This window comes from Aspergillus brunneoviolaceus, assembly GCF_003184695.1.
Source record: "Aspergillus brunneoviolaceus CBS 621.78 unplaced genomic scaffold BO95scaffold_21, whole genome shotgun sequence".
Classification (NCBI taxonomy): Eukaryota; Fungi; Ascomycota; class Eurotiomycetes; order Eurotiales; family Aspergillaceae; genus Aspergillus; species Aspergillus brunneoviolaceus.
In genome coordinates this window covers 438,484-454,437 of record NW_020290751.1, presented here as the reverse complement: position 1 = coordinate 454,437, position 15,954 = coordinate 438,484, and the positions used below count along the sequence as shown (strand labels likewise).

General features: G+C 53.7%; 7 protein-coding genes across 7 annotated transcripts; 4 read left to right on the top strand and 3 right to left on the bottom strand.

Annotated features, from left to right (window-relative positions):
• Nucleotides 1–100: 100 nt before the first annotated feature.
• Nucleotides 101–1,263, bottom strand: BO95DRAFT_359136 (putative formamidopyrimidine-DNA glycosylase; the record flags this gene model as incomplete). Its single annotated transcript, XM_025582431.1, has 2 exons — nucleotides 101–614; nucleotides 671–1,263. 2 exons carry the CDS (start codon nucleotides 1,261–1,263, stop codon nucleotides 101–103), a joined length of 1,107 nt encoding a protein of 368 aa, XP_025443997.1.
• Nucleotides 1,264–1,417: 154 nt separating this feature from the next.
• BO95DRAFT_441275 (MIX23 family protein) lies at nucleotides 1,418–2,667 on the top strand. Its single transcript, XM_025586148.1, has 2 exons — nucleotides 1,418–1,907; nucleotides 1,984–2,667. The coding sequence occupies exons 1-2, from the start codon at nucleotides 1,835–1,837 to the stop codon at nucleotides 2,508–2,510; spliced, it is 600 nt and encodes a 199-aa protein (XP_025443996.1). The 5' UTR covers nucleotides 1,418–1,834; the 3' UTR covers nucleotides 2,511–2,667.
• A 279-nt stretch (nucleotides 2,668–2,946) lies between these two features.
• On the top strand, nucleotides 2,947–6,093 carry BO95DRAFT_513146 (peptide alpha-N-acetyltransferase complex A subunit NAT1). The gene is made up of 3 exons (XM_025591587.1): nucleotides 2,947–3,237; nucleotides 3,341–5,299; nucleotides 5,359–6,093. The coding sequence occupies exons 1-3, from the start codon at nucleotides 3,156–3,158 to the stop codon at nucleotides 5,820–5,822; spliced, it is 2,505 nt and encodes an 834-aa protein (XP_025443995.1). The 5' UTR covers nucleotides 2,947–3,155; the 3' UTR covers nucleotides 5,823–6,093.
• A 215-nt stretch (nucleotides 6,094–6,308) lies between these two features.
• On the bottom strand, nucleotides 6,309–8,199 carry BO95DRAFT_472385 (Tim22-complex subunit TIM54). Its single transcript, XM_025589648.1, has 2 exons — nucleotides 7,997–8,199; nucleotides 6,309–7,926 (listed from the first exon to the last, which is right to left on the bottom strand). Exons 1-2 carry the CDS (start codon nucleotides 8,100–8,102, stop codon nucleotides 6,590–6,592), a joined length of 1,443 nt encoding a protein of 480 aa, XP_025443994.1. The 5' UTR covers nucleotides 8,103–8,199; the 3' UTR covers nucleotides 6,309–6,589.
• A 954-nt stretch (nucleotides 8,200–9,153) lies between these two features.
• Nucleotides 9,154–11,736, top strand: BO95DRAFT_385823 (serine/threonine protein kinase CBK1). Its single transcript, XM_025583488.1, has 4 exons — nucleotides 9,154–9,987; nucleotides 10,057–10,560; nucleotides 10,610–11,086; nucleotides 11,137–11,736. The coding sequence occupies exons 1-4, from the start codon at nucleotides 9,311–9,313 to the stop codon at nucleotides 11,447–11,449; spliced, it is 1,971 nt and encodes a 656-aa protein (XP_025443993.1). The 5' UTR covers nucleotides 9,154–9,310; the 3' UTR covers nucleotides 11,450–11,736.
• Nucleotides 11,737–11,872: 136 nt separating this feature from the next.
• BO95DRAFT_410226 (spliceosome assembly protein PRP11) lies at nucleotides 11,873–12,978 on the bottom strand. Its single transcript, XM_025584171.1, has 2 exons — nucleotides 12,873–12,978; nucleotides 11,873–12,790 (listed from the first exon to the last, which is right to left on the bottom strand). The coding sequence occupies exons 1-2, from the start codon at nucleotides 12,882–12,884 to the stop codon at nucleotides 12,086–12,088; spliced, it is 717 nt and encodes a 238-aa protein (XP_025443992.1). The 5' UTR covers nucleotides 12,885–12,978; the 3' UTR covers nucleotides 11,873–12,085.
• Nucleotides 12,979–13,141: 163 nt separating this feature from the next.
• On the top strand, nucleotides 13,142–15,207 carry BO95DRAFT_385815 (putative tubulin-specific chaperone). Its single transcript, XM_025583487.1, has 3 exons — nucleotides 13,142–13,363; nucleotides 13,428–13,878; nucleotides 13,930–15,207. The coding sequence occupies exons 1-3, from the start codon at nucleotides 13,195–13,197 to the stop codon at nucleotides 15,107–15,109; spliced, it is 1,800 nt and encodes a 599-aa protein (XP_025443991.1). The 5' UTR covers nucleotides 13,142–13,194; the 3' UTR covers nucleotides 15,110–15,207.
• Nucleotides 15,208–15,954: the final 747 nt, after the last annotated feature.

The window sequence follows — 15,954 nt, the reverse complement described above, 5'->3', positions numbered from 1 at the left end:
ATAACATGTCTAGGTCGAATCTCATCTTGATTGAAATCGTCGCACTATAGTTATATTTGACAAGGTGGCGACGATATATAGGAAAGCCCCCCACATGGAATCACTTCCTCACCCTTGTTGAGCGCCGTCTGGTCGTGGTTGTTGATTCCGGCGGCTTGGTTTCCTCATCTTCGGTTTTGATGGCTTTTTTGTTCTTTCTCTTGGAGCTTGCTTTTCTTGGCTTGGATTCGTCTTCGCTCACTGGTGTTTCATCCTCTTCCTTCACGACTGGGTCTCTCTTTCGCTTCGAGTTGCTGCCACTATCGCTGTCAACTTCCTTTGCCACTGAACCAGTCTTCTTCTGTACGCTGGGAACCACAGCACTTGTTCTACCCCCAACGGTAAGGAAAGTGATCTTCTCTCCGTTGGGCAGGACAGATGGGACATTCTTCTTGCCCTTATTCCATCGATGCTTAAACAACCAATGCTCCGGAAACCTCTCGGAGTCGGCTAGCACTTCCACTGATGTCGAGCAGACATAGTGCATAGCGGTATGGAGCTCCTTGACCTGGTCATCATTCAGGGTGTTACTATACTGCTCTGGGTGTATCTTTGCGTGATACAAGATTTCATCACTAGAGCTAGTTTAGTCACGAATGTATTTAGGGGCTAAAAAGGACAATGGACATACCCCATCCAGTTCCCAATTCCGCTAATGTTCGCCTGATCGAGCAGAAGGGCCTTGACGGGAACCTTCTTGCTCCTTACTTTCTTTGCAAGCCACTCCTCCGTGACAGTATCCTTATCAGCGACCGGATCCGGACCGTTCTCTTTCAATGGGCTATGCTTGCGAATTTCTTCGGCGGGACAATCGACGAGCCGTATGCGAGCTAGTCGACGAGGATCCACAAAGGCCGCCTCTGCCTTAGGATCACCGTCGGTTTCCAACAAGAACTTCCAGTACTTGGGCGGCCACTCTTTGTCTTCTGGTTTATCGGTACGATAGTAGTATGTGTCGGCATCACGGATCTTGAGCCAGCCAGCCATGCCAAAATGCATTACCGCATGGGGCGGCGTCGACATGGTGATCCAGAAATACTTGCCCTGCTGTCCGGCGCCAACGACCTTCTTTCCTTCCATTGCCTTCTGAAATTCAGCGGCAGTGGTTCCAACTTTTCCGTAGACGATGTCATCATGTTGGGCAGACACTTTCGTCAGAGTCTTGCCGACTATATGGTGGCGTATGAAGTGGACGATGCGCGAAACCTCCGCTAGCTCGGGCATTGCGGAAAGATGGGGTGTACGTCAACGAATGGGGCGTGTACAAGATTTCGAATCCTCGTGACTAACACAGGTCAAGCTTCAGAGGAGATTTTCCGGACTGGAAGTGAATTGCATTAGTTCGACTTGGAAGGAATCCCTCGTCAGGCGAAAGTATCGCCGCAACACGCGTCAAGGAATCACGTAGTCCCGTGATTTGAGATTGCTAACCGGTTCCGGCAGTAAGCTGCTTCTGCAGTGCTGATGGTCTGGACGGCATGCGGGCCGGCCCTCATACGCATTATTTCCACTTCATCGCTTCAAGTCCTAGCTAATCCTCACGCATATCTGCTCCTAATACACTTTGGACCACTTTTAAACTATTGCCAAAGGAAGTTTGCAATCATCTCAAGAACTCCCTCGGCCTCCGACAAAAATTCAGCGATACTCTCTTCTCGCTGATCGACTTGCCGCCAACAGACGGGATTGCCACCCACAGCCGGCTTGAACCGCATTCTCAACATACAAAGTGGATTTATTCTGGGCCGAGAAACGTGCGTTGGACGGGGAGGCAGGGAAAGCAGAGGGTCAGAAAATGTCTCACCAAACTTCAACCGCGGCCCCTGCGTTAAGCCCCAAGTTTTGTTTCAATGAAAGGGCACTCCGAGGTATGTAGACTCCCGTCGCCACCAAAGCGTGCAATGACACAAACAGGCGCTGACGAAGGTCTGCACTGTTAATCAGAATTCTTGCGCCTCTCACGATCGACGATAGATGATTCGATCACACAGAATCTTAATGCATTGTATACTCCGGCGCGGGATGGTTTCGACCCCTCCTCAACAGCCGCCCGCCAGATAGACCCCACGGCGGAGCGAACAGTCGACCCGGCAGCCTGCGAAGGCTTCAAGAATAAAGTGCTGCTCCCGTCATGGCAGGCGCGGTCAGACGTGCTCAGTTATTGCGCTGGTGTGGCAACGAGCCCCGACCCGGAAGATCCGGACCTTCTCCTGCGGGAAGTCGAGTCGGCTAAGGACCGCGAGCGCGTGGTCGACGAAAGACTCGATCCTTACTCTGCGCGGTTCTTCCCTCGCGAACCACGCACGGAATCCCTGGCATACCTCGTTCGGTATCAAAGAAGCGTTGAAGATATCATTCGTGCGCGGACCTGGGGTCTTGTGACGGAGCGATGCGAAAGCTCATCAGAGAGCTGGGAGGAAGCGCTGAATAAGTGGCGCGAAAGCAAACAACGACCAGTGAGGGACTTGTAAGATTGTCCTTGGTTCCAGTCGATGGAGTCTCGCTTGGGAGTCTTCTACTTTGGAGGGTCGGGTCGATTCCGGCCAGCACAAGCGGTCATTTGACCATTTTCATTAAGTTATGTATGTAAATGACCATGTAACAATAGCATTCAACGGCGTTCTTCACTCTTTCAGCTTCTTTCCATTGAGTAAACCTAGCATAGTGAATAGACAGGCTGTTTGCGCAGTGTTGCATATGCATGTAAGCGCCGCTTCGGATCATCATCTTGACTAATACGGAGCAGCCTTGAGCGGAAGACGGCGGTCGGGAAAGAACTTTATGAATAATTATAGCTTATTTGTAGCGATTTCAATAGAAATTGCTCGACTCGAAAACCTCCGGATTGTTTATTGTTGTTTGCTGCTCTTCTTGTGATATTTTCTGTCAAAAGTTCTTGTTGTAGAATCGGTCAGAGCTTATCGCTGCCTAAGCAATCATCAATCGTCATTCCTCCCTCTACTACGGAGTAGTATCGAGTCCGTCCCTCTTTCCCTCTCTCTCCCTCCCCGCGCACGACCACCGCCCAGCTTCCGTCTTCCGCACACAGTCATCTGGCAAGTCCGCAAGTCTGCAAGTCTTTGCACTGCACCTTCCACCTGTCACCCACACGCACCATGCCACAACCATTGAGCTCCAAGGATGCGGCCTTGTTCCGCCAAGTGGTCCGTCATTATGAAAACAAGCAACATAAGAAAGGTGCGTTCTGCAAAACCCCCCTCCACAATGAACACGCTTGTCACTTTCGCAAGTGGGTAGCAGGTGCAAAACAGCTAACGCCAATGATCGCATCGCACAACAGGCATCAAAACCGCCGAACAAATTCTAAAGAAGAACCCCAACCATGGCGATACCTTGGCGATGAAGGCTCTGATCATGAGCAACATCGGCCAGTTGGAGGAGGCTTTCGTGCTGGCCAAGGAGGCCCTCAAGAACGACATGAGGTCGCATATCTGCTGGCACGTCTACGGGTTGCTGTACCGTGCGGAGAAGAACTACGAGGAGGCGATCAAGGCATATCGCTTTGCCCTGAGGATCGAGCCCGAGTCGCAGCCCATCCAGCGGGATCTTGCGCTCCTCCAGATACAGATGCGGGATTACCAGGGCTACATACAGAGCCGGACGACCATGCTGCAGGCCCGCCCCAACTTCCGACAGAACTGGACCGCCCTGGCGATCGCACACCACCTTTCCGGCGATCTCGAGGAGGCCGAGAAGGTGCTCACGACGTACGAGGAGACGCTGAAGACCCCGCCGCCCACCTCTGACATGGAGCACTCCGAGGCCGTCCTGTACAAGAACACAATCATGGCCGAGGCCGGCAAGCTGGAGCAGGCATTGGATCATTTGGAGAAGTTCGGTCGCAGATGTGCCGATGTGCAGGCTGTGCTGGAGATGAAGGCGGACTACCTCTTGCGCCTGGACCGCAAGGCCGAGGCCGAGGCCGCTTACACTACTCTTCTCGAGCGGAACCCTGAGAACTCGACCTACTACGATGCTTTGATCCGGGCTAAGGGTCTTTCCAAGGACGACCCCAAGGCTTTGAAGGCCTTGTACGACTCCTGGGTGGAGAAGGCCCCCCGTGGTGACGCTGCTCGCCGGATCCCTCTAGACTTCCTCGAGGGAGACGACTTCAAGCAGGCTGCCGATGCCTATTTGCAGCGCTCGCTCAAGAAGGGCGTTCCCTCGCTCTTTGCCAACATCAAGGCCCTTTATACCAACGTGGCTAAGCGGGATACTGTTCAGGAGCTGGTTGAGGGTTACGTCTCGACTCCTCAATCCAACGGTTCTGCCGAGGGTCAGGCCGACAGCGACAATACCGAATTCCTTTCTTCTTCCCATTACTTCCTCGCCCAGCACTACAACTACCACCTCAGCCGGGACTTGACCAAGGCGATGGAGCATGTCGACAAGGCTATCGAACTTTCGCCCAAGGCCGTGGAATACCAGATGACCAAGGCGCGGATCTGGAAGCACCACGGCAACCTCGAGAAGGCCGCCGAGGAGATGGAGAAGGCCCGTCTGCTGGACGAGAAGGACCGTTACATCAACTCCAAGGCTGCCAAGTATCAGCTCCGCAACAACGACAACGAGAAGGGTCTTGACAACATGAGCAAGTTCACCCGGAACGAGACTGTTGGAGGCGCTCTGGGCGATCTGCATGAGATGCAGTGTGTGTGGTACCTAACGGAGGATGGCGAGGCCTACCTGCGCCAGAAGAAGCTCGGCCTCGCCCTCAAGCGCTTCCACGCCGTTTACAACATCTTCGACACCTGGCAAGAAGACCAGTTCGACTTCCACAGCTTCTCGCTGCGGAAGGGCATGATCCGCGCGTACGTGGACATGGTCCGTTGGGAGGACCGCCTGCGCGAGCACCCCTTCTACACCCGTGTGGCTTTCTCGGCCATCAAGTCATACTTGCTCCTGCACGACCAGCCGGATCTGGCCCACGGACCTATGGCTACCAATGGGGTCGGAGAGGATGAGAACGAGCGCAAGAAGGCCCTCAAGAGGGCCAAGAAGGAGCAGCAGCGCCTGGAGAAGCTGGAGGCCGAGAAGCGCGAGGCAAGAAAAGCGGCCAGCACCGGCAAGAGCGCCGACGGAGACGTCAAGAAGGAGGACCCTGATCCGCTTGGCACCAAGCTGGTCGCGACCCAGGACCCGCTCAAGGAGGCGATGAAGTTCTTGACACCCTTGTTGGAGCTCAGCCCCAAGAGCATTGAGGCTCAGACTCTCGGATTCGAGGTTTATCTCAGAAGAGGTATGTCCATCGCCTTGCAATTTGCTACCACCACCCCTGCTAATCTCACCCTCGATTAGGTAAATACGCGCTCGCCCTCAAGTGCCTGACTGCCGCCCACTCGATCGACGCCGCCAACCCTACTCTCCACGTTCAAATCCTCCGACTCCGCAAAGCTCTGGACAACCTGTCCGAGCCCCTTCCTGCTGAAGTGGCTGAGGCCGTCAACGCCGAATTCGAGGCTTTGCTCCCTAAATCGATGAACCTGGACGAGTGGAACGAGTCCTTCATTTCCACCCACAAGGACAGTGTCCCTCAAGTCCAGGCCGGTCTCACCAGCCGGCAGCTCCTGAAGCCCGACACCAGGTCGCAATGCGAACAAGAGCTTACCGCCACGCTTGACTCGACCGACATCACCATCGATACCGCGCTCACCGGCCTGGAATTGCTGACCGCGTGGGGCAGCGACCAGGCTGCCAAGACCGCCTACGCTCAGAAGGCCAGCAGCAAATGGCCTGAGTCATCGGTGTTCCGTCTGGAGTAAAGGATGAAATAAAATGAAAAATGGAGAATGCGTTGGATGGGTATAACACTGTCACACGTTACCCGGCTCAATCAACCAGGGCTTGTTGTGTGTGATCTCTTCAGAACTGGATATTTACTTTCTTTTTTTGTTTCTGGTGATTAGCCTGGGTATAGCTATTGCAGTTGCGTGTTTGAAGTATACCTTGTTTGCATGGTATGGGAACGCGTAGAAGAAGAGAGGGGGGAGGCAATTTTAGCTAGACGTTATAAAAGAGCTTTCGAAGTTTCAGGGTGTGTATCACTAGGTTAGTTGTTAATGCTGTCAACGTAGCTTACTTGCTCTAGCTACATATGTTCAAGAATACCAACTGACATGAAGCGGTTACTCAAGACGGTTTGCGAGGCTCAAGGCAGAGCTCCTCTGGTATATTTTAGACACCCGCAAAAGAATATTTACACAACAAGAAGCCTGCACAATCAAAACACCTCTAGATTGGAATAATATACACCTCTAAATACGACCAGAAATGAAAAAGCAGATAGAGATACAACCAAGAGCAGCGACGGTTCCTTTTCCCATGCAGAATGACAACAAAAACAAATGCAAATGACATATCATATCAACAAGGACGACAGCCTCGTTTCCACAAGAGGCCTATCATAAGAACTGGATCAACCCCCACAAAACTCTATATACTTGTGCGTCAAAACAGAATCCCCCATCTTTCCCTTCTATATTCTATACCGATCCTTGCGGCAAAGATCTCTTGTACATGCACATAAATTCTACTCCCCATCCTCGTTGTCGAGGTTCCCCAGGATCGGCCGCCGCTGGAGGGTGGCCTCGTCCTCGCCGTAGCCGTACTTCACCCACAGGCGCTGCCACACGGGCACGGGGGCGGGCCGCTCCTCGCCGCGGATATATTCCTCACCGCTGGCGATGCGGGTCGCCCGGCTTTCTTCCTCGGGGGACACGGTGTACCGGTGCATGCGGGAGGCTAGCCGGGGGTCCAACACGATGGGATCGAGCCATTCGCGCTCCTTGTCGGGTTGGGTTTCGTCCGTGCGGTGGACGGATTTGTGCCAGTCGCGTTCGGCGGAGGCGAGGATGGTTTGTTGCTCGGGGATCGGGGTGGGGTCGGAGCTTGTGGTGAGGGATTCGGAAGAGTCAGGTGTGGCGGCGGTGGTGGTGGTGTATGGGCGGCTAGAGGAAGCGAGGACCAGGGCCGCGACGTCGCGGCCGATCTCGTCGGCGAGGTGGCGGCGGTTCAGGTAGCGGTAGATGCGGATCGGGGTGTTGAGGAAGCCCAGGAGGTGGGGAAAGGCGATGGGCACGGAGCCGTCGAGGGTGGCGGGGAGGGTCGGCGGGAGGGGTTGCTGGTCGTAGGCACTGGTGGGGAGGTAGGTTGGGGTCGGACCGGTGGGTACCTTCTTCTTCTCTTCCTCTTTCTTTGGCTCTTCGGAGGGCGTGGTGTCTTCTTGCTTCTCGGGGGTTTCGGGGGCAACGTCTTCGGGAACGGGGGGTGAGGGTGGTTGTTGTCGTTGTTGTTGTTGTTCGTCTTCGGTGGGTGCAGGAGGGGGGTCCAGAGGGCCGAGCCAGCCCTCGTGCAGACCCCGGATGTACTCCTTCCAGGTGTGTCGGCCGATCACCAGATCGCCCTTGGGGCCCGGTTCGTCTGTGATGCCGAGGTGCGTCCGCGTGTCGTAGACGACGCCCTCGACGCTGGGCTCCTCGACGACGGAGCTGGGCTCGCCCGCGCGGCGTCGCGTCTTGCGGATCTGCTCGGCCAGGCCCGCGCGCACCTCGCCCTCGCGCCGGCCCTCGATGACCTGGTAGTCGACCGCCGCGGCGACGAGGATCGGCTTGACGTATTCCTTGAAGTGGTCGCGGGCGACCCGGAGCCCGTCTCCGGGCGGCGCGGCCAGGAAGACGGTAATCTTGCGGCGCATCTGCTCCACGGGCAGCGTCTCCTTGGACAGGTGCGCCACCAGGTCACACCATTTCTGCTGGGCGCGGCGTTTCTCTCGACGGTCGTAGATCAAGGCCGCGGTGAACGAGCCGGTGATGGTCCAGAAGATCATCCAGTTCCGGGAGGGGAGGCGGAATTTGATGTTGGGGAGACCTGGGAGTCGATTTGTTAGTTTGTACGATTTCATGATTAGAAGACAATGGGAAAGGGCGAGGTGCCATACCCATCATCCTGAAGGCAGGGTTGACAAGCTTGGAGGCGGGCTTCGAGGCCGCGGACTGAGCGGGCCCTGCAGTCTCCGCGGGCTTGGGGTTGGAGGAGTCTGCCATGATGGTCGGGGTATTCGACTGCCCGGAATAGTCCTCGGGGTGTAATGGACGGAGTAGCGAACACAGAGGAAGATCAACTTCCTCGTAATTAGGTGGTGATTCCCGAGGTCAAGAATCTACTACTATGGCGGAGGCCCGAAAAAGTTCGGGGATGCACGCTACAGCTCCGTCGGATCCACGTTGATCCGTCCGGGGGCGAGAGACTATCTCAGTATACCTACCCATGTTTGTTTGTACGCTCGGCAAGCAATGCTCTTAATTATAGGTAGCTATAACTTGCATAGCTGATGGATTCACTAGACAGCCTGATTACTGACTGTGTCTTTTATATCCTCCGACCATCTTTTGTTACATGTGCGAGCATAGCAGAGGGCTTCTAGGGATGTACTGTACAACAGTATACCCAGTCCCGTGATCCGAATGGCCCTGGAAGGCAGAAACAATCAATCCCTGATGGAGACTTAATTACTGGGTGATCGGAGGATCAGTCTTCGCCTGATAGGGATAGTGAAACCACGCAACTGGAGACCCTGGCATGCCGTAGTGAGCGAGTCTGGCCTTCTTAGTGTCGGTCTTGGTGATGGATGCTCTCCAGATTGTTTCAGATCGATCCAGTCCTTTTTGAGATGCTGTGGTTGCATGCCAGCCTCAATTCTGCTGTATCTGGCTTACTCTGGGAATGTAGAGGATGATGTATGTGACCCGTCTTTTTGAAGAGTCGCAATTGTTTCATGTCTTCCACGTTATCAATCATGAAACACCAACATCATTGCTGGTGGAGGTGGTGGACAGTGTCAAAGAGCCAGATTCGCCTCCTGAGACTGTACAGTAACTTACAGAGTACAGTTAGTAGCCCTGAGTGTAGCCACCGCTCCTTAGTTTGGATCCCATCAGCCGCCGCCCGCCCCTTAAAGTTGAAATCTCCCATTCCACCCTTTCCCTTATTCTAACCGCCCCTCCGTCTCTCTCCTCTTTAGTCTAGCCCAAACCGAACTCCACTTGAACTTCCACTACCACCACCACCACTACCACATCTTCCACATTCTTGACTCCTCCTCCTCCCCCCCCCCCCCCCCTTGGCTTTCTGCTTATCGTTCGTTTCTTTTCTTTTCTCCCCCCTTTCTTCTCCCCTCAAAACTAAACTTCTCTCCCCGCCATTCTCTGTCAATCACGGCTATTCAGCCTCGGGGAGGACAGTTCTGCCCATCATGGATCCCAACAACAATCGTCTCCACCTGAATTTCGGGTACAATGATCGCTCCTTCAACAACCCGGCTGCCAACAATCGCGCTTATCCCACCACCCCCTCCGCATTCCCTCAGCCCATCTACCAGAACCAGGGTGGCCAGGAATATGTCGATGCTCAGAATGGTGCCTATGGCCAGGGTTATTTTATGGCCAACCCCTACCAAGCCCAGGGGGCCTACGCTCAGCAGCAACAGCAGCAGCAGCAGCAGCAGCAGCAGCAACAACAACAACAACAACAACAACAACAACAGCAACAACACTACGGCCAGAACATGCAGTCCTCTCAAGCCGCATACGGATCCCGCATGGGCTACAACGCCAATGACGGGACGAATGGCCTGATTCAGCAGTTCTCCAACCAGGACCTGAACTCTCCCCGGTCGGGTTTCTTTGGTCGCGCAGCCTCTCCCGCTCAGCGACCCCGGACCGCTGGCTCCCCCGCCGCCGCACAACAGCAACCCGGCCATCTGGCCCCTCCCATGCCACGCAGCCCCCGGACCCCCGCCGAGAACGAAGAGCTTCAGCGCTACCCGGAGCGATACTCGGAAAATGTTCACAAGCGTGGTAAGGCGGCCAAGGAATTGGTCAGTGTGTTTTTCAATGAGAACATTGAGCGCGCGCGCGACCGCAATTTGCGGTGAGTACTCGTCCGATCTTAGTCGAACTTCGTGAAAGAGGCAATACTGACTTTGATTCCTTTCTACAGGTCGGCGGAGCTTGATAAGATGATTCGTGATTCTGGCGTCCCTAAGGATTCGAAGCGCAAGGAGGCGGAGGTGCTTGCGAAGAAGGAGTCGACTTTCTTGCGGTTCTTGCGTACCAAGGAGACGCCACAAAACTTCCAGACCATCAAGGTCATCGGAAAGGGTGCGTTCGGAGAGGTGAAGCTGGTGCAACGGAAGACCGATGGCAAGATCTACGCGCTGAAGTCGTTGATCAAGACCGAGATGTTCAAGAAGGACCAGCTGGCCCATGTCCGTGCCGAGAGGGATATTCTGGCCGACTCTAAGGACAACCCGTGGTTGGTCAAGCTGCACGCTTCCTTCCAGGACTCGGCTTACCTCTACCTGCTGATGGAGTTCTTGCCCGGTGGTGATTTGATGACTATGCTGATCAAGTACGAGATCTTCTCGGAGGACATTACTCGCTTCTACATGGCAGAAATAGTCATGGCTATCGAGGCTGTCCACAAGCTTGGTTTCCTTCACCGGTTGGTCGATTTGCTGTGATCTGCGGAAACAACGCTAACTTCCCTGCAGTGATATCAAGCCTGATAACATTCTTTTGGATCGTGGAGGTCACGTTAAGCTGACCGATTTCGGTCTCTCCACCGGCGGCAAGAAGACGCACGACAACTCATACTATCAGAACCTACTCAAGAACTCCACGTCAAAGGACAAGAACCGCAACTCGGGATACTTCAATGACGCGATCAACTTGACTGTTTCCAACCGTGGTCAGATCAACACGTGGAGAAAGTCTCGTCGCGCTATGGCCTACTCGACCGTCGGTACGCCCGATTACATTGCGCCGGAGATTTTCAACGGGCAGGGATACACTTACCTGTGTGATTGGTGGTCTGTTGGTGCTATCATGTTCGAGTGCTTGGTTGGCTGGCCGCCATTCTGCGCCGAGGACACGACCGACACCTACCGTAAGATCGTGAACTGGCGCGAATGTCTGTATTTCCCTGAGGAGCTTGTCCTCTCGCGGGAGTCGGAAGGTTTGATCAGAAGGTACGTTCCGTTCTTGCTGCACTGTGAGGGTGTCAACTAACAGGCTTCAGCTTCCTGTGTGATACCGAACACCGTATTGGCAGTGAAGGCGGCCAATTCGGCGGTGCGACCCAGATCAAGAACCATCCCTTCTTCCGTGGCGTTGTTTGGGAGCAGCTGCGCAGCATCCGGGCGCCCTTCGAGCCGCGGTTGAGCTCGAATATCGACGTGTCTTATTTCCCCATCGACGAGATTCCTCAGGAGGATACCAGTGCCATCCACCGCGCCCAGGCTCGGGCCATGCCGGAAGAGCAGGAGGCGGAGATGAGCCTGCCGTTCATCGGCTACACGTACAAAGCCTTCAATGCCTTCCAGGCAAACTAAGTTATAGACGTGGATATTGCATGTTTGTTGGTGAACCCACGATAGACGTCATTGAAGAGTCCGAAAGCGGGCGGGCTTGCATTGATGGATTTTCAGTGGCGCACTCGGCATTTCGTCTCGGTATTACCACATTGTGCATCCGTTTCATCGAGCATATAGCGCATTTCATCATCTCTGTTGGTCACGACCCAGGCATATCCGTTTGATTTCATTGCATCCTTGTCGCGAGACGACGACAGCTCGCTGCTAGCCGTGTATGTAGCTAGGAATTCGAGTGACATGTGGACTTCACGGCGACTTAGACTTAGACCTAGACTTGACTTCTGACTTAGAGTAGCTGTATTCTTGGAGTAATTGTGGAACAGGTAGGGCTGCTATGATTCTGGGAATGCGGCTGTAGATTGGAAGATCGGTAGAGCAATGAGAAGCTCGATATGAATCATTGTGTTGTTGCCAGTATCAGTATCCGAGTATCTAAGAATCGCGAAACCCCTGAAAATAGAACGCCGCCCATAAGCTAGGAATGATACATGCATTTTAAGGGAAAAGAAAGAAAAAAGAAAAAACCTGGTCCACCAAACACCAGCATCACGCAGATCCCCCAAACCCGAACACAACCAAAAACAAGTGCTGAGATTAGACATTCGGCTCAACCGGCGCCAACCCCGGCACGCCAGAATACCTCTCCTCGCGCTCGGTCTTGAACATAATCTGCACCCAGAACTCTTTGCTATCCTCATCGAACCACGTCCAATACCTTCCCTCGCGCCGATCAATCTCCCTCGCCTGCAGCTTGAACGCGCAGGACTGATACGGCTCGGCCGCGACGACGAGATACTGAAAACTCTTGTCCGGCGGCTCCTCGACCTTCTGCTCGAAGGCCGACATGAACCGCACGCGCGGCGTCACCCCCGGCGTGATCTCCTGGTACTGGAGCTGGAACAGCATGCCCAGCTGCCGGGTGAGCGGGTCGCGGATCTTGGTGATCTTGTACCCCGGCCGGCCGATCTTGATGGTCTGCTTCTTGACCTGGACGCCCATCGCCCCCGGCAGCGCGGACGGGTCCTGGTTCTTGCCCTCGCGCTGCTCGCGCGCCGCGCGCCGCGCCAGGTTGGTCTGGTGCTTCCGGCCCTGCGTGTGCGCCAGGTACGAGCCGTCGTTCTGGTGCACCGTCAGGCACAGCCGGCACTCGAACGAGCCCACGTGGTTCTTGAAGAAGTACGGGTCTTTGTCCAGGTCGATCGTCTCCAGCGCCAATTTGCGGAGCCGCTCGCGGCGGTCCGCGTTCGTCGCGCTGTGCGAGGCCACGCCGCCGCCGCCGAATTTCGAGCCTGCGCGGTTCTAGATGGGGGTGTTAGTGGGCTTGGGGTGGGTTGGACGGGTTGGAGAGGGGATGCGGGTTGGGGGTTGGGGGGATTCGTACCTGGTAGTCCATTTTGGGACTTGCGCCTGGAGAGGCTCTGGTTCCGGGTTATGTGGTGGATTCAAGGGTGGGAGGGTGGAGGGTATGTTGGTTGGTGTTGGAGATGGGATGGATGGATGGAATCATCGATGGATGGCAGTTTGGCGGAGAGAGAAGCTGGCATTAGGTAAGCGGGCTGGTGGCGTTGTTATTGGTTCGTGCTCCGGGGTGGGTCCCGCGGTATCGTCTGTCAATGGATATGCATATCTCTTTTGACTACAGAGTATCTTCTGATATTCATGATTGAGATCGTTTTGGGTGGTATTTAAGCATTGAGACTGTTATGGATACTCCGGCTGTTGGCCAGCGACGATCCTATGCTGGAGATCTGTGTACCGTTCGCTATGTCGGTACGGTAGAGGGTACCGCCGGCGACTGGTTGGGGGTGGAATGGGATGATCCGAGTCGCGGAAAGCATTCGGGCGAGCATAAGGGGGTGAGATACTTCACATGTGAGTTTTGACCTGCTGATGCTTGGGTCTTGCCTTGTCGAAGAGTATGTACTGATGGACACAGGTCTGCGCAACCACCCCACGGCTGGGTCGTTCGTGCGTCCGTCGCGCCCAGCGGACAAGCCGCGCGGGCTGGTCGAGGCATTGCGCGAGAAGTACGCTTCGGAGTACCTGGAGCAGGAGCTTGCTCGACAGCGCCAGGAGACAGACTCCGTCGCCCTGCACAAGCCCATCCAGATTAGCGGAAAGGTCGTCGAGGAGGTCGGGTTTGACAAAATCCGCAAGCAACTGGCCGAGCTTCAGGAACTGAAGATCGTCTTGCTGGATGGCTTGCGGGTCGCTGGCGTGTTGGGCCACCAGGCTACCACGGAAGAAGTGGATTTTGCGTATGAAGAGATTGAGCAGACTTGCCCTAAGATCACGGAGCTGGATTTGAGTCGGAACCTGCTGACTAGCTGGAGCGCCGTGGCAAGGATCTGCGAGCGACTCAGGCACCTCAAGTCCTTGAAGCTGGGGTATGTCTCTATCTTAAGGTATGGGCAGGAAGTGTTCTGACTATGACACAGTGGCAATCGATTCGGTCCCGTCGAAGAAGGCCTCACATTCAACAAGATCACCGAGCTATACCTCGATGAGACGCTTCTCGCCTGGGACGAGATCTCCGCCATCACCCACCAATTCCCCTCTCTCACTCTCCTCTCCGCCTCCGCCAACCAACTCTCCACTATCTCCTCACCACTGTCCGGGAACATCACCCGCCTCACCCTCGAAAACAACGACTTCACCTCCCTCTCCGCCCTCAAATCTCTGACCTCCTTGCCCAACCTCCAACACCTGTCCCTCCGCTCCAACGCCATCAGCACCATCACCACCCCCGAAGACCTAACCCCGCTAATCTTCCCATCCCTAACCTCCCTCGACCTCTCTCGCAACAAAATCTCCACCTGGCTCTTCCTCAACCACCTCCCCACCACATGCCCCGCCCTCACGACCCTCCGCATCTCCACCAACCCGCTCTTCGACGGGCCCATCGGCCTAACGTCGATCACCGGCCTCCCCGAAAAACCCATGACCGTCGACGAAGCCTACATGCTCACACTAGCGCGGATAGCCAACCTCCAGGTCCTGAACTACGGCACCATCACGCCCAAGGACCGCACCAACGGTGAACTGTACTACCTCTCCCTCATCACGAAGGAACTCTCCGCCACGCCCAAAGCGGAAGAACCGGCGATCCTGGCCAAGCATCCGCGGTATGCGGAGCTGTGTGAATTGCACGGCGAGCCAGAGATCCGGCGCACGAGTGCGGAGGATGCAGCTGGGAAAGTGGTGAATCCTCGGTCTGTGGCTGCGCGGTTGGTGAAGTTTGTGTTTTATTTGAGGCAGAACGAGGATGGTGGGCTTAAGGAGAAAGCGGATGAGGTGGTCAAGACGAGGGAGATCCCCAGGTCGTTCGATACGTACCAGGTCAAGGCGATTGCGGGGCGGTTGTTCGGGCTCCCTGCTTTTGGACTGAGGTTGGTGTGGGAGACGGATGAGTTGGATCCGGTTAGTCAGGAGAAGATGGAGGATGAGGAGTGGGATAGTGAAGGGGAGGATGAGCGTGAGGGTGATGTAGATGCGGATGGGGATCGGTTTGTCAAGAGAGAGGTGGAGTTGGTGGAATCGACCAAGGACATTGGGTTCTGGGTTCAGGCTGATGTGTCGGAGGTCCGGGTGAGGGTTGAGGTGGTGGATTTACGTTGAGGTGATAGAATCATGGCCAACTGAACAATTTCTCTGTCGAGACGAACATGTTGATTAGAGGTTATTCTAGAATCTTCATGAGTTATGTTGGATCAGACTAAAGATGGAACTCAATCATTCAAGACGAACTGCATGTAGCGTGCCATTACTGCCCCAGAGCTGCTCATTCCTCGTCACCACCAGGTTCGCATGATACGAATACTGTCCAAACATTTTCCCTACCGCGCCAGTCTTGCTCTCTGTTCCCTCCCTCATTCTATATCCTTCCGCCACCCCATGTGCAGTACATAGCAGGCCAAGGGGGTCTGTATAGAGCCTTTTCTACTGTTAATAATAGTAGTATTTAGTTATAAAGAGTGATTATTGGTTATTATATAGTTGTGATACAGTTACAATATAGTTATAGTATAGTTAGAATATAATTATAGTAGTAAAAAATAGTCTTAAAATAATAAATATTATTATATAATAGAAAGAGTATATTACAGAACTGTATATAACTAGTATTAAAAGTAGATTATTTAATAATTAATTTTAATACTAACAATTATCTTAAATATTATATAAGTTTCTTATAGTTTATTTTTATATTAGATTAGTTATCTTTCTATTCTTTAACAGTAGTCTAAAAAGTAATAACAGTACTATTAAGATTTTTAAGTATATAAAATACTATTTTATAATATAAAAATAATAGAAACTTTTATAATATTTTATATAAAGTTAATATTCTATATATACTATATTAAAACTGTTAAGATTAGAAAAGTATAAGTAGATTTTTATAAAAAATCTAATATAAATATTTTTTTAATATTAAGATTAGGGCTTATTAGAGCCTATTT

Coding starts and splice junctions, on each gene's coding strand:
- BO95DRAFT_441275 (XM_025586148.1), top strand. CDS start 1,835: ATGTCTCACCAAACTTCAACCGCGGCCCCTGCGTTAAGCCCCAAGTTT. Junction 1,908..1,983: donor CAATGAAAGGGCACTCCGAG/GTATGTAGACTC, acceptor ACTGTTAATCAG/AATTCTTGCGCCTCTCACGA.
- BO95DRAFT_513146 (XM_025591587.1), top strand. CDS start 3,156: ATGCCACAACCATTGAGCTCCAAGGATGCGGCCTTGTTCCGCCAAGTG. Junction 3,238..3,340: donor AAACAAGCAACATAAGAAAG/GTGCGTTCTGCA, acceptor ATCGCACAACAG/GCATCAAAACCGCCGAACAA. Junction 5,300..5,358: donor CGAGGTTTATCTCAGAAGAG/GTATGTCCATCG, acceptor ACCCTCGATTAG/GTAAATACGCGCTCGCCCTC.
- BO95DRAFT_472385 (XM_025589648.1), bottom strand. CDS start 8,102: ATGGCAGACTCCTCCAACCCCAAGCCCGCGGAGACTGCAGGGCCCGCT. Junction 7,927..7,996: donor CCCTGCCTTCAGGATGATGG/GTATGGCACCTC, acceptor ATCGACTCCCAG/GTCTCCCCAACATCAAATTC.
- BO95DRAFT_385823 (XM_025583488.1), top strand. CDS start 9,311: ATGGATCCCAACAACAATCGTCTCCACCTGAATTTCGGGTACAATGAT. Junction 9,988..10,056: donor GCGCGCGACCGCAATTTGCG/GTGAGTACTCGT, acceptor TCCTTTCTACAG/GTCGGCGGAGCTTGATAAGA. Junction 10,561..10,609: donor AAGCTTGGTTTCCTTCACCG/GTTGGTCGATTT, acceptor ACTTCCCTGCAG/TGATATCAAGCCTGATAACA.
- BO95DRAFT_385815 (XM_025583487.1), top strand. CDS start 13,195: ATGGATACTCCGGCTGTTGGCCAGCGACGATCCTATGCTGGAGATCTG. Junction 13,364..13,427: donor GGGGGTGAGATACTTCACAT/GTGAGTTTTGAC, acceptor TGATGGACACAG/GTCTGCGCAACCACCCCACG. Junction 13,879..13,929: donor CTCAAGTCCTTGAAGCTGGG/GTATGTCTCTAT, acceptor ACTATGACACAG/TGGCAATCGATTCGGTCCCG.